This window comes from Myotis daubentonii, chromosome 2 (assembly GCF_963259705.1).
Source record: "Myotis daubentonii chromosome 2, mMyoDau2.1, whole genome shotgun sequence".
Lineage (NCBI taxonomy): Eukaryota > Metazoa > Chordata > Mammalia > Chiroptera > Vespertilionidae > Myotis > Myotis daubentonii.
Genome location: NC_081841.1, coordinates 24,527,442 through 24,541,795, shown reverse-complemented (window position 1 = coordinate 24,541,795; position 14,354 = coordinate 24,527,442). Strand labels below are relative to the sequence as shown.

General features: G+C 43.5%; 2 protein-coding genes across 4 annotated transcripts in view; one reads left to right on the top strand and one right to left on the bottom strand.

The window, feature by feature from the left end:
- The first annotated feature begins 6,141 nt into the window (after window positions 1-6,141).
- The window catches only part of STYK1 (serine/threonine/tyrosine kinase 1), a 42,527-nt gene continuing 34,314 nt past the window's right edge, over window positions 6,142-14,354 (top strand). The window contains exons 1-2 of one of the 3 annotated variants that reach the window (XM_059682193.1): window positions 6,142-6,817; window positions 8,496-8,553. The gene's annotated coding sequence lies outside the window, so the exon portion shown is untranslated. Of the gene's footprint in view, window positions 6,818-6,955; window positions 6,975-8,495; window positions 8,554-14,354 lie in introns of those variants that run through there. The other 2 variants (XM_059682191.1, XM_059682190.1) reach the window with 2 other exon arrangements.
- LOC132227287 (barrier-to-autointegration factor-like) lies at window positions 13,562-14,198 on the bottom strand. The gene has a single exon (XM_059682200.1). It carries the CDS (start codon window positions 14,126-14,128, stop codon window positions 13,862-13,864), a length of 267 nt encoding a protein of 88 aa, XP_059538183.1. The 5' UTR covers window positions 14,129-14,198; the 3' UTR covers window positions 13,562-13,861.

Below are 14,354 nucleotides of genomic sequence, written 5' to 3'. Positions count from 1 at the left end.
TCTCCCGAGGGGTCCCAGACTGCGAGAGGGCACAGGCCGGGCTGAGGGACCCCCCTCCCCCCTGAGTGCACAAATTTTTGTGCATCGGGCCTCTAGTCTCTCTATATAAAAGCCTAACATGCAAATAGATTGAACAGCAGAACAACCAGTTCTATGATGTGTGCTGACCACCAGGGGGCGCATGTAAAACATGGCGGGCGTCAGCAGCAGGTGGCAGAGTGAAGAACATGGCGGGCATTGTCTGCTGTGGGATGGTGGAGCAGGTGAGCAGGGGGCACCAGACCAAGGCGGGGCGCCAGTTGCTGTCATCAAGATGAGCCTCTGGTGGTTACTGAAAATTCTTTGCTCCCATGCGCCACAGTCCTGCTGAGTACTTGCATCTGCTGCGGGCGCCAGCCCCGCTTGCACCTGGTGTCAGAGCCACTGTTCCCACCTGCTGCCAATGCCTAGTGCCAGTCCCGATCACTTGATGCCATCAGTGGGTGCAAGTGGCAGCTGCCCCAATTGCCCCTGAGTGCTTCTCCACCTCCCCCTGCTCCTGAGGGGTGATTGGGGCAGCTGCCGCTGCTCACACCTGCTGATGGCACTGGCTCCGCTTGCTCCGCGACATCAGCACTTGGGAGTGGGGCTGCCGGCAGAAAGGGACTGGGGGTTGTGGCAGGCGGGGCAGGGTGGGGGCGTGGAGGATGGGCCGAGACCTGCCCCTGTGCCCACCGCAGCCTCGCAGCCCACAGTTCCTTTCAAGGTGTACAAATTCGTGCACTGGGCCCCTAGTTATGGTATAAGTGTCTTGTTCAATAGGAAAAATCAGGAAAGGAAATAGGTGCTGATATAAATCTCTGAAAATAAGTTGATCTTGTCAGTGTCAAGAGTAAGACTTCATCAACTTTGTCTTTTCCTGGGGTTTTATCTGGTAAACTAGTTCAATTTCATTCTGCAATAACTTCAAAATTTTAAGTCTTTACATGGTAAGGTTTGCTTATTGGAGAGATCACTGTAGCAGCAATATGAAAGATATGACAGGAATGGAGGCCAGTTCGAAGCCTAGTCTCCAAAGAGGACATACCATACAGATGGCCAATAGACATGTGAAAAGATGCTTACCATTATAATCATCAGAGAAATGTGCATTAAAGCCACAATGAGATCACCTCACACCTGTCAGGATGGCTATCACCAATAAATCAACAAGTGCTGGCAACGATGTGGAGAAAAGGGAAGGAACCCTTATGCACTGTTGGTGGGAATGCAGATTGTTGCAGCCACTGTGGAAAGTAGCATGGAGTTATCTCAAAAAATTAAAAATGGGACCACCTTATGACCCAGTAATTCCACTTCTGGGAATATATCTTAAGAAACCCAAAACACTATTTTGAAAGAATACATGCACCCCTATGTTCATTGCAGTGTTATTTATAACAGCCAAGATGTGGAAGCAGCCCAGGTGCCCCTCAGTAGGTGAGTTGATAAAAACCCTGTGGTACATTTATACAATGGGTTACTACTTGGCTACAAAAAAGTAGGAAGTCTTACCTTTTGCAACAGCATGGATGGACCTGAAGAGTATTATGCTAAGTGAAATAAGCCAGTCAGAGAGAGGCAGAGACCATATGATTTCCATTATATGTGGAATCTAATGAACAAAATTAACAAAATAGAAACAGACAGATACAGAGAACAGACTGATAGCTATCAGAGGGGAGAGGGGAGAAGCGCAGGGTGAAAAAGGTGAAGGGATTAATAATGATGGTAATAATTATAATCAGAGGGAAAGGGGAATAGGGGAAGATAAGAGAGTAAAGCAGGCGGGGATAAATGGTGATAGAAGGAAACTTGACTTTGGGTGGTGAACATACAATACAATATATAGATAAAGTATTATAGACTGTATCCCTGAAAATTATATAATTTTATTAACCAGTGTCACCCTAATAAATTCAATAAAAAATAAAATAATAACTACACACACACACACAAAAAGCCTATTACCATAATTCAGCCAAGAAAAGAGGGAGTGAACTCAAGACAATAGGAAAATAGAAAAGAGGATGATAGAGATTTAAAAGATAGAAGGACTGCCCTAGCCAGTTTGGCTTATTGGATAGGGCATCAGCCTGAGGACTGAAGGGTCCCAGGTTCGAGTCTAGTCAAGGGCTCGTGCCTCGGTTGCAGGCTTGATACCCTGCCCTGATCTGGACTCATGCTGGAGGCAACTAGTCGATCTGTCTCTCTCACATTGATGTCTCTCTCTCCGTGTCTCTCCTTTCCCTTCCACTCTCTCTAAAAATCAATGGAGAAATATCCTTGGGTGAAGATTAACAAAAATTAAAAATAAAAGGTAGAAGGACTGTACTTAATGCCATTTGATGGGATGGAATGGGGTGAAAAAAGCAAGTACTGATGCAACATTTTGGAGCTGTCTAATTTGCAGTTAAGTGGATGTGGTACTCAGCGTGAAGCTTATAGCCCCTTAGGTCAGGGGTGGGCAAACTTTTTGACTCAAGGGCCACAATGGGTTCTTAAACTGGACCGGAGGGCCGGAACAAAAGCATGGATGGAGTGTTTGTGTGAACTGATATAAATTCAAAGTAAACATCATTACATAAAAGGGTACCGTCTTTTTTTTTAGTTTTATTCATTTCAAACGGGCCGGATCCGGCCTGCGGGCTGTAGTTTGCCCACGGCTGCCTTAGGGAGATAAGTAACTTTTCTGAAAATAATACTCAGAGAGTGTTTATTAAGTAGTATCAATCTTTAGAAAATTATTTAATGGCATAGATTAAAACCCTCTCTTTTTTTAACCATTATCAAAGAAATAGGTAGACTTTTAAAAAATTAACTTGTAATTGACCATACCTCAATAATTTAGCCAGAAAGGTCAGAGATTTCATTCAGGATTATTATGGTTTATTTAGTTTTTAAAATCCTCCTGAGAATATTTTTTCCATTGATTTTTGGAGAGAGTGGAAAGGAGGGGGCCAGTGAGAGAGAGAGAGAGAGAGGGAAACATCAATGTGAGACAGAAACATCGATCGGTTGCTTCCCTTACGCACCCAACCAAGAATTGAGCCTGAAACCTGGGTATGTGCTCTGACTGGGAATAGAATTCGGGACCAATTGGTGTATGGGACGATGCTCAACCAAACGAGCCACAACGGCCAGGGCTCATCTCTTTTATGAATAAACTGGGGTTAGAGATGTTAAGTCACATTTTCTACTTAGTATGAGGAAAAGTTTTCACAATGCAATGAGCTATCTGGTAGCAGGTCCTCAGCACTGATACAGTTGAAACAGAGCTGGACTACCTGCTGGAGATGTTCTGCTGTGGTAAATGGCTCTGGGAGGCAAGAATTTGGACCAGATGAGTCTTTGTGTGTGTTCAAGGATTAGAGAATCCTGGGATGTGAAACTTGACAAGGATTTGGGGCTAATTTACTCCAATCTCTTCATTTTACAAGTGAAAAAACTTGAGGCCCAGAAAGGTCTACCCGTCCATGTTGATGTAAGCTATGGAAACTAGCTGTAGGCCCATAATCTCTAAATTACACTGAAGGATTCTGAGAATCTTGGGGAAGGGGGGAAAATGGAAGAAGAAATGAGTGGAGCATATGGTTGGCATAATGTCCTGAAACGTGACATTTTTTATAATAATCTTATATTGTTTAGGTCACCAAGTTTGTAGTAATTTGTTTCATCAGCAACAGAAAACCAATACACAATGTAAAAAAGGAACAAGTATACATGGAAAGTTGTATACCCATAATCAACAATCCCTAGGACATACCAAGCTGGGGTAAACATGAGGTGCTTACTGAGTGATAGTCCATGTTCTCTTGTTTCTGCCTTTAGTTGGTTGCAGAACCTCTGGTTTATCTTAAAAACCCTTTTCTCAACTGTCCCTGGGGATCCTCAAGGTCGTGGAATGCCTCATAAATTTCACCCACTCAAATCCCACCTACAATAGAGTCCACCATTTTCCTGCTCTGACTTAGATCCCCTCTGTTGCTGTCTACTGTTCTCTCAGTGCCTTAGAAGTCCCATACAGGTGCCGGGCATTGCTGCTGACTCTACTTACAGCGTCCATCATGGCCGCTCTGTTTCCTTGTGCAGGAAGCCTTGCAGGTAGGCCCCAGCACCTTGTGGAGCCCCTGCTGCCCACCTATAGGGAAGCTGAGCCATGTTTTCAGGTAAAGTTGGAAGAATCTGTCTCCCTCCCTTGTGTGTCAAATTCCTTTGGAACAGTTCCAAAGCAATGCTACCCAAGGTCTAATGTAATTTGTTTCGTTGGTTTATTGTTTTGTGTGTGTGTGTTTTTTTTTATGTGTGTGTGTGTGTGTGAAATAACTCAATCAGTTATACTTACAGTTTTGTTTCCCTAGGACTCAATTGTAAATCATGAGGCCTTGGCCAAAGGAATTTAAGATACAGACATAATGCTGAACACCAAGCTATTCTTGTTATTAAGCAAAGCTTTCATGCTCTGTTTTTCTTTATAATGAACTAGAGGCCCCGTGCACGAAATTTGTGCACTTGGGGCGAGTCCCTCAGCCTGGCCTGTGCCTTCTCGCAGTCTGGGAACCCTAGGGGGATGTCTGACTGATGGCTTAGTGGGCCTAAGCATTGCCCTTAGCATTGCCACGGAAGCGGGAGAGGCTCCCACCACTGCCGCTGTGCTCGTCAGCCATGAGCCCGGCTTCTGGCTGAGCAGCGCTCCCGCTGTGGGAGCACACTGACCACCAGGGGGCAGCTCCTGCGTTGAGTGTCTGCCCCCTGGTGGTCAGTGCGCATCATAGTGACTAGTCATTCCACCATTCGGCCATTTGCATATTAGCCTTTTATTATGTAGGATGATTTCCCAGGATGTCTACATGCCCCATATAAGTAGGTTTCGGGACTATCCACCTCACCAGACTTCAAGCTGGGATCCCTCACAATTGCAGAATTGTACAAGAGAGAATACACTAAATAACGTGACTAAATGGCTGTTAGAAGATTAGAGGAAAACAGGATCTAGTAAAGGTTCATGTGGAGGAAACTGTAGAATGAAGAGGTTCCCCAGTGTAAATCTCAGTATGACTTCCTACTGTTCAGTACTTAACGTGAGCAGAGCAGAGAACAAGCACTTTTAAAAGCACTATTAAATGAATTAATACTGAGGCAGAAATAACCATCTGACAGGATGGTGGAACTGAAGCATTGCTGAAAATGAGTTAGAGGTAATAATTGAAATTATAAGGTAATGAACACTTGGAGAGAAAAGAGACACAGCAGATTTCTAACCACCTTATTCATTAGTATAATGTGTGGGACCTCCTGTTTATGTCTTCTGTTGAACTAGCACTGCATTTAGTACGTACTTAGGTGTTTCTGTGTCTTGCTATTTCCAGGGTTTTCTCTATTTCAGGAATTTAAAAATTCATCATTTGTTTGAATTGCCCAATAAAATTTAGGGAGTAAGAAAATTTTTGCCTTTCCCTCTTTGTTAAATATGTATATTTTTACAAGTCCTTATGTCTTAGAGGTTATAACTTCTATCATTATAATGGCTCCTTGACAATATCAAGATTTTTGAATGTTTTGTGTATCAGAATGGCTATCTAGCAATATGCTAGGGCACTGTGGAAATTAAAAAAATGAGTAAGCCACAATCTCTGCCCTCAAGATTAGGGTCCTTGGGGAAGTAGAGTGGGAGATTACATAATATAGAGCTTCTACCAGTTCATCTGGCTTTTATTAATCAATTATGACATGAACGATGGGAAGAACAATTGACTGATGAGACTTCATCATTTTAAAAAAATTGAGGTAAAATTTATATAACAGAAAATTAACCAATAACCATTTTAATTGTACAATTCAATGACATTTAGAACAGTTCATCCTGTTTTAAAAGAGCTCTAACGGAAATAAGTATTTTGATAGGGAAGACTAGAGCACTGAAGTACCTGAGTCTCTACATACTCCCCATTACGGTGTACCCTAACCCTTTCGCTTCTCGTGGATGCCCCTTTCTGCTTGGTATGCTATCAATGCTGAATCAAGTTACCAATGACCTGTATTTCTTAAATTGAACTTGTTTTAGGTGTTAATATCTAACTTGGAATTCCTTCCTTTTTTTTTTTTTCTTTAGTGTGTCCTGTGATTGTAAATTCTATGTGGGCAGATAACGTAACTACCTTGCTCACCTCTGCATCCCCTGGTACGGAGAGTATTTCAAAAGCATATGTTAATGATGAGTTACCTAATTCTGGGATTTTTAGTTCCACTTATTCCTCATCGATTCCCTCCTGCCATAGCAGTGGTCAGACTATTTGGTACACCCAGCAACAACTCGGTTGCGATTGTCCCCGGTGGGACTAATCAAGCTGAATGTCAAATCCTGACCATTTTCAGCACCAACGAAGGCAGCTGCGTTGGGGGCGGACCTGAGGTGGCACTGTTGCGCTTCATCAGGATTTAGCAGTTTCACGCGGAAGGAGGTTTGCTTTTATACCTATCAATCAATCACTCGGGAAGGAAATGAGTATGGAGGTCAGCAACAAGGCCAGCTTTCACAGTTACAGCAGAGGTTTCCCGCAGGCTAGTGTGAGGCGAGCCTCAGAAACCTCAGTGCCCACAGACTTCCCTTGTGGGAAGCCCGCCCAAACTCCATCCTTCGCCGGCAGCCACGCCCCACAGGGAAGGAGGGACTGAAAAGCATTTCCTTGAGGCTGGCACACCTTGCCCTACCCAAACCGGTCATTTTTTTTTTTCTTTCTTTCTTTCTTCCTGGCTGGGCCAGTTCATCTGAAACCAGAGTGACCGGAGGAGGGACACGGTAGAGAATAGGGGATTGGGGGTACAAGGGTGGGGGGTGGAGGAAGCAGTGATGCAGGTAGGGTGGACTTTGGCATTCGGAAAGAAAAAGAGGGAGGAGGCCAGAGTGGGATGGTTGTGAGCGGCTGCATTGCATGTGAGCAAACAATAATCATCAGGTGAATGAATCTGTATTTCTTTGGGACAAGCATCTTGCGGGTTTTGCTTTCAATGCTTTTATGACAAGAGACTAAACTTGCCTTAGCGATTTTGGCAAAGAGCAGCAGCAGCCAGAAAGCCCAGTGATGAGGGGCCTCGCTGTATTCCTGGAGAGGGGCAGTCGGAGAGGGGAGGTAGAGAGAAGCAGGGCACGGGAATTACTTGTCACAGGACTATATAGCCACGCATGTGTGGCCTTGGGCAAACCGCTCTCAGCTTCAGCCTTCTCATCTGTAAAGTAGGGTCATTGTGATGATTACTGTGAGATAATACCTGTGCAGTGTGATAGGCTGTTCCCTGTTGACTGAACTTCTGTTTTCTCTTCATCTGTCTTCTCCTTCTCTATCTCTTTCCTTTTTCATCATCAGCCCTTCAACCTCAGCCCCATTTTGTCTCCTTTAATTTCTGTGATTGTGGTCTCTTTCTGCTGCGAGTCCTTTCCCCATCAGAGTTTCTCCTATATTTCAGCCCACGCTTCCTTCCCACTACTTAGTGAGAGCCATCAGGGGTTGTGGAAATAAAGCTACAGTAACGTGTAGCACACCGACCCTGAACTGCAGCTGGAAATGGCTCTGTGCTGTCCCCCTCAGTCACCCTCCTCGGTACAGCAGACTCTCCACTCACTGCCCGCGAGGGGCCATCCATCTCTTTCAAAGAGACCTGACAAAGTATTGGCTTCAGTGAGCATCATAGACTCCGTTGAGCGGCTTAAACAATGGGAATTTATCTCACAGTTCTGGAGGCGAGGAGCCCTTGATCAAGGTTTTGTCAGGGTTGTGAGGGAAGGACCTGCCTCAGGCCTCTTTCTTTAGTTTGTTGATGACTATTTTTATGTTCAGCTGGTATGCGTCTATCTTCGTATTTCCCCCCCTTTTCAAGGACACCAGTCATATTAGATGAAGGCCCAGCCTGATGAAGTAGTTATGATGACCTCCATTATCTCCCAATGAACAACAAGGTCACATTCGGAGATACTGGGAGCTAGGACTTCCAACTTATGAATTTTGGGTCAGCACGTTTCAACCCATAACAATGCCTAGTTCTCTAATTGTGCACATGCTGAAAGTCAGTTGAGCATCACATCTATTTGAGTTTTCTTCTGCAGAAACTTGGTTTTCCCACCTTTTGCAACTCTTCCCAACCAGCTCCTGCAAGTATGTGCTCCAAACTCCTACCGGGAGTTACATGATTCTGCAGCTCTGTTTTGTTCTAACCCAAGTGAGCTATTTTCCTGTTCTTGCATTAACAAATTACCACAAATGTGATGGCTTCCAACAACACTGATTTTGTCTTACATTTCTGGAAGTCAGAAGTCTGAGAGGGGTAGGCAGGTCTGTGTTCCTTCTGGAGGCTGGAGGGGAGAATCTGAAGCTGCCTGCATTCCTTGGTTCATGAGTCCCTTCCTCCATCTTCAAGCCACATCAAGTCTTTCTCACATCCCTATGCTGACACCAACATTTCTGCCTTCTTCCACATTTCAGGATCCTTGTGGTGACATTGGACTCAATGGGGAATCCAGGATAGCCTTCCTATTTTAAGGTCAGTTCATGAATCCATCTGCAATCTTAATTTCCCAGTGCTAGTTTAACACTATTAAAAACTAACGGATTCACAGTTCTGAAGATTTGGACATCTTTGGGGGCCATTATCTGCCTGCCACACTGAGCTGTCAATGCCTAGGTTTTCTTTGTTGGGTTTATTGTTCTGTTTTCACTCTGAAGAGTCACTATTTTGCTTGCTATGTGTAGTAAAAACTTTATATTCCTTTTATAGAGAAAAATAGCATCCTGCCTAATGGTAGAACTAAAAATGTTTCCCCACTGAGCAGAAACCTGGGTACCATGATCTTCCCATGTAACACTTCAAAATTACTCCCCAACCCCACTTGTACTTTTAGCAATACCTAATGAATTTGTATACATTATTTTCTGATAAAATTTATGTTATTTTTTATTTATTTAATTTTTTGAGGACAACTAAGCAGTTTAAGCTGAAATATTGAGGAAGGAGGAAAAATCTAAAGATTAGAACAGTAAAATTCTTTTTTTTTCCTAACTTCTTTTTTTCTTTATTGATTAAGGCATTACATATATGTCCTTATCCCCCCGTTGCCCCCCCCCCCCCACATCATGCCCTCATCCTCATCCCCTGTTGTCTGTATCCATTGGTTATACTTATATGCATGCATACAAGTCCTTTGGTTGATCTCTCCCCCTTACCCCCACCCTCCCCTACCTTCCCTCTGAGGTTTGAGCATCTGATCGATGTTTCTCTGTCTCTGGATCTGTTTTTGTTCATCAGTTTATGTTGTCCATTATAATCCACAAATGAGTGAGATCATGTGATATTTGTCTTTCTCTGACTGACTTATTTCGCTTAGCATAATGCTCTCCAGCTCCACCTATGCTGTTGCAAATGGTTATTTTAGATCCAATGCTATTTTTATAGGTGAATTTAGTGATTTATTTATTGAACAAGCATATGAATATTTTTTAAAAATATGTTTTTATTGATTTCAGAGAGGTAGGGAGAGGGAGAGAGAGATAGAAATATCAGTGATGAAAGAAAATCATTGGTTGGCTGTCTCCTGCACGCCCCCTACTGGGGATCGAGCCCTGGCCAGGAATCCAACCATGACCTCCTGGTTCATAGGTCCATGCTCAACCACTGAGGCACACAGGCCAGGTAAGCGTATGAATCTTGATATGTGCCTGACACTAGTCACCCTAGGTGCTAGGGGATACAGCAATGAGTAAAGAGTACAGTGATGAAGAAAATAGCCTAAGTCCCTAAATTCTTTCTTTTTTTTTTTAAGTTCCTAAATTCCTGTTGTCATGAAGGTTTCATGCTTTTTCTTATAACTCTGTCACTTCATTTTGTTTACCCTACCCACATAGGTTGAGTGGTCTTAGTTCCCCAAAATGCCATGACTTTAGATGTGGCTATTGCTCTGTGCCTACTTCTTGGCTCTTCTCATAAAGGACCTAAAGAAGCTGACTGGGCCCTTAAGGAAATGACTGTCTGGTTGGGAAGAAACAGATAATAAAGGGCAAACTAATTAAGTGCAGATTAAATAGGCTGGGTATTCAATGATTACACTAGCATATCATTTCTTGGACAAAGTTCCTAACTGGGGAAAATGAAAGTTGAAGGGAATGAATGTACACAAAGAAAAAGCAGCTAATTGCACAGACATCGGTATAGAGTGGAAAGAGTCCTGTCTTGAGTCCAAGGGCCCTCATTCTGTTTTAAGCTCTGACTCTCTTTTTGTGAGCAAAGAACAAGGCACTTACTCAGTGTTCTGAGTTTTGTTTTTTTTAAAATGTGTTTTTATTGATTTTAGAGAGGAAAGCAGGGAGGGAGGAAGGGAGGGAGGGAGGGAGGGAGGGAGGGAGGGAGGGAGAGAGAGAGAGAGAGAGAGAGAGACATCAATGACAGAGTAGCATTGATTATGCCCCCTATTGGGAATGAGCCCACTACCTGGGCATGTACCCTGACCAGGAATTTAAGCAGTGACCTCTTGGTGCATGGCACGATGCTCAATCCACTAGTCATACCAGCAGGGCCTGAGTTATTTTATTCTTATTATTTTCTTCTCTTGGAAAATGAAGGGTTGAGGTAGATTGGGAAGTCTCAGGGGATTCTTTCAGGCTTAAGAAAGACACAAAAAAATTCTTTTAATTTTTAACTTCTCATAATGTCTCTGAATTTCCTGACCAGAATAGTCGTGAGGAGACAGGTTAGAGTTTAATCACCTCTGGATATGGGAAGGAAAATGGGGGTGGAGTGAAGGAGTTCCTATGCATCCCTTGACTTGAGCTTTTCCTGAATTTACTCTTACCCTATTAGCTCACTGTCCATCTCCACTACTTTCCCTTCCTACAACTCCAGCTGAATTGGGCAGTGCAGGTTCCAGCTTTAATTATTATGCTGTGAGTACCACTCCCTCAGGCAGCGGTTCTCAACCTTCCTAATGCCGTGACCCTTTAATACAGTTCCTCATGTTGTGGTGACCCCCAACCATAAAGTTATTTTTGTTGCTACTTCATAACTGTAATTTTGCTACTGTTATGAATCGTAATGTAAATATCTGATATGCAGGATGTATTTTCATTGTTACAAATTGAACATAATTAAAGCATAGTGATTAATCATAAAACAATATGTAATTATATATGTGTTTTCCGATGGTCTTAGGTGATCTCTGTGAAAGGGTCATTCGACCCCCAAAGGGGTCGCGACCCACAGGTTGGCGACCCACAGGTTGAGAACCGCTGCCCTAAGGGTTAGTCTTCAGGCAACAGAATGATTTCCTGATGTTCCCACTTTCTATAGCCCTCAGCTACATCTCAGCTTCTAAGCATTGTCTGCCTTCCAACTCAACCTGTTTTCTCATGTATAATAATAAGCCTTCTAGCCACTGCAGTAGCAAGGTATATGGACAGCCAATTGCTAACAATGCCATGGTCAAAGCAACTTGAAGATAATGATTGCTTTTTTTAAAAAAAAATCCTCATCCAAGGATATTTTTCCATTGATTTTTAGAATCAATTGGTTGCCTCCTGCACAAGCCCTGACCAGGACCTGGGCCAGAGAGGAGCCTGCAAACGAGGGATGTGCCCTTGACTGGAATCGAACCGGGGACCCTTTGGGTCAGCAGGTCAACACTCTATCTACTGAGCTAAACCAGCTATGGTATGATTGCATTTTTCAGTCCTTCTCTTTCATACTTTTGCGGACTAAATTACTGGCAAGAATTATAAATGAAAAGGAAACCCATTTTAATGTTTCATTCTACAGCAGTTAACATGTTATAGCCTCAGCTACAGTAAACAGGCCCATCTTTATATATTTAACAGTGATGCTTAAAGTTTCTGGTAACAAAATACATAGAAATATGGTGCTATTTTTAGAACACTGATCTAAATGAAAATTATCATATGTATACACTAGTAACTGTAGGCTGTGTGAGAATTCTACTAAGAACAAATTGTAGCAGATGCTAAAGGTTAAGGGGAAACATATGTGTTTCAAAAGGTACATTGTGGCCACAAGAAAATCTCAATAATACACATATAATACTCAGAATTTAAGCCAGGTAGCTTTCTGGAGAAAGCTTCAAAATTATTAGTTTTTGTCTTATAATCAGTTGTTGAATGATTTAACCAGATATACTATATTATTAGGTAAATGCAGGGTATTGTGTTGAGTGACTCCAGGAGATGTAATTTATGTTATATTCATATGCTAGCAACTGAATGATGAAAAATATTTGCCCAAGATGATAATTTGGAGTTCAGAGAAGATGATCCTATGCACCTTTTTTTCTGATAATAATCAGCTATGAGAACCAAATGTATGTTGAAGCCATGCCTAGAAGTGTGTGTCCTTAGAATCAACTTCTTCAGAGTCCCTTTTAAGGCAGCTGGGCCTGGCGGGGCCCAGACAGGAAAGCTCCGGTTGATCCTTGTCTGAGTGCTCACTGATGCCCCTTCCAGCGGCTCCAAATTAGTGCTGCCTCTGGCCAGTTAGAGGGAAGGACTTGCTTATCTGAATCTTGGAAGTCACAGGCTTGGCTTGTTTCAAGGAAGGAGGGGGATGGGGGTGGGGGGGGGGGGTGAAGGGAATGCTGACAATCTATCTGGCCTGTCTGGTTTTCCCTCAGATTTATAAGCAGATGCAGCAAATCTAGTCAGTCTGATCTGAACCTGCCCTGCCTCCGACATCTGTGATTTCTCCGTCGGTCTCACTGACTGACCCCTTTAGTGTTCTTTGGGGATGATATCTGACTATGAGTCAAAATGAGTTCTGATGGAGGAAGAAGAATGAAGCAGAGTAGTCACTCGAATATTCTTAAAGCCCTGCAATGCCACCAGTGAATATACACCTGGAATGTATACTAGTAGTCTCTGGTCTTCAGCCTTGGAGGTATGTGGGGAAGATTTCCAGAGGCTAGTCCAGACGCATTTACAGCCCAAAGGCCTGGCAGACAGAAGAAGCTATGAAAGTCTACGCACATGAGAAATTTCAAGAGCTAGGGTCTTCCTCCTTATCCTCACCCCCACAAAACTTAACGGAATAAAAAGAAATCAAATATCCAGTCAAATATCCTCAGCGATGGGAAATGATAGTGAAAGAGCAGAAGGTGGCCATTCAAGACACACAATACTAGTCTCAGCTTAGGTGCTAATTAGCTGTTGGAAGACACCTAAATTCTGTGGCTGTTTCCTCATCAGTAAGTTATGGAGGTTAGGTATTTTGGTTGCTTTCAAAGGGCTCTCTGGTTGTGCGCATTCAGAATTCTACGGAATCAGTGGAACACGCATTGCATTCCATAGTGTGCTTGCCAGGCAGAATAAGAAATAGAGCCAGGGTTGCTGTTTTTATTGTTTCTTTAGCAGGGAGATATGACTATAGTGGCACAGAAGATATAGCTACTTCATTAAGAGTGTGGGGAAAAAACTGATTTGCTTTGGAAGGCCACTAACTTTATTGATTTAAGAAACTTTATCTGGACAGTGACTGTTTTGCCAGAAGAGGAGCCAAATGTCTTTAAACAGACCAGGGGTGAGAGTGGGGGTGAGGGGAGGGGCCAGAAATCCACTCAGAAAAGCTGATTATTGGCCTGAACCTGGCAGGGGAAAGAGAAGGGAGATGCATGCAAGAGTGAGAATTCCAAAAAAGTTGAAATGATGAGGGAGAGAACTCCCCCAAAGACCCGGAGGACATCGGTGGTGAGTAGACAGCAATCCTTTCCTTTGTAGAGGACAAGGGAGTAGCCCCCACGCAGCTGCAAACTCTGAAGACTCAAGGCTGGCGTTTGGGATTGGGGGCTCCCCAGAGAGCATCACAAGGCGTCACACCGCTCTCGAAGGCACCCAAAGCAGTCCTGGGACTGCTTGGCATTGGGGCCACATGTGTCCTTTAGCCATTCCCGGAAGAGTTCTTCATCTTTCCTTAGCACCAGAAACTGGCCAAGGACCACATAAGCCTTGTCAAAGCCCCTTTCCTCCAGCTTCTTGCCCAGGACTTCACCAATCCCAGCCAGGCTCCCCACTGGCTTTTCCCCCATGGGCTCTGCCATGAAATCTCTGTGCTTTTGGGAGGCTGTCATCTTGATCAGGATTAATCAGTAGTTCCAGTTCTTGTAATGGCTCTTCCAAAGAATGGCTTTTTGACACTAAGTTGAACTTGCTGTCTTTGCATGCCTTCTTGGAGCCCAAGCAGTTTCCATAATGCCAAGTGTCCTCAATTTCACTCCCTGTCTTTCATATCCTCACCTATGTTCTACTCTTAAGATGAATGGATTCATAATCAGGAGGTCCCACATCTGATTAGAT

Coding starts and splice junctions, on each gene's coding strand:
- LOC132227287 (XM_059682200.1), bottom strand. CDS start 14,128: ATGACAGCCTCCCAAAAGCACAGAGATTTCATGGCAGAGCCCATGGGG.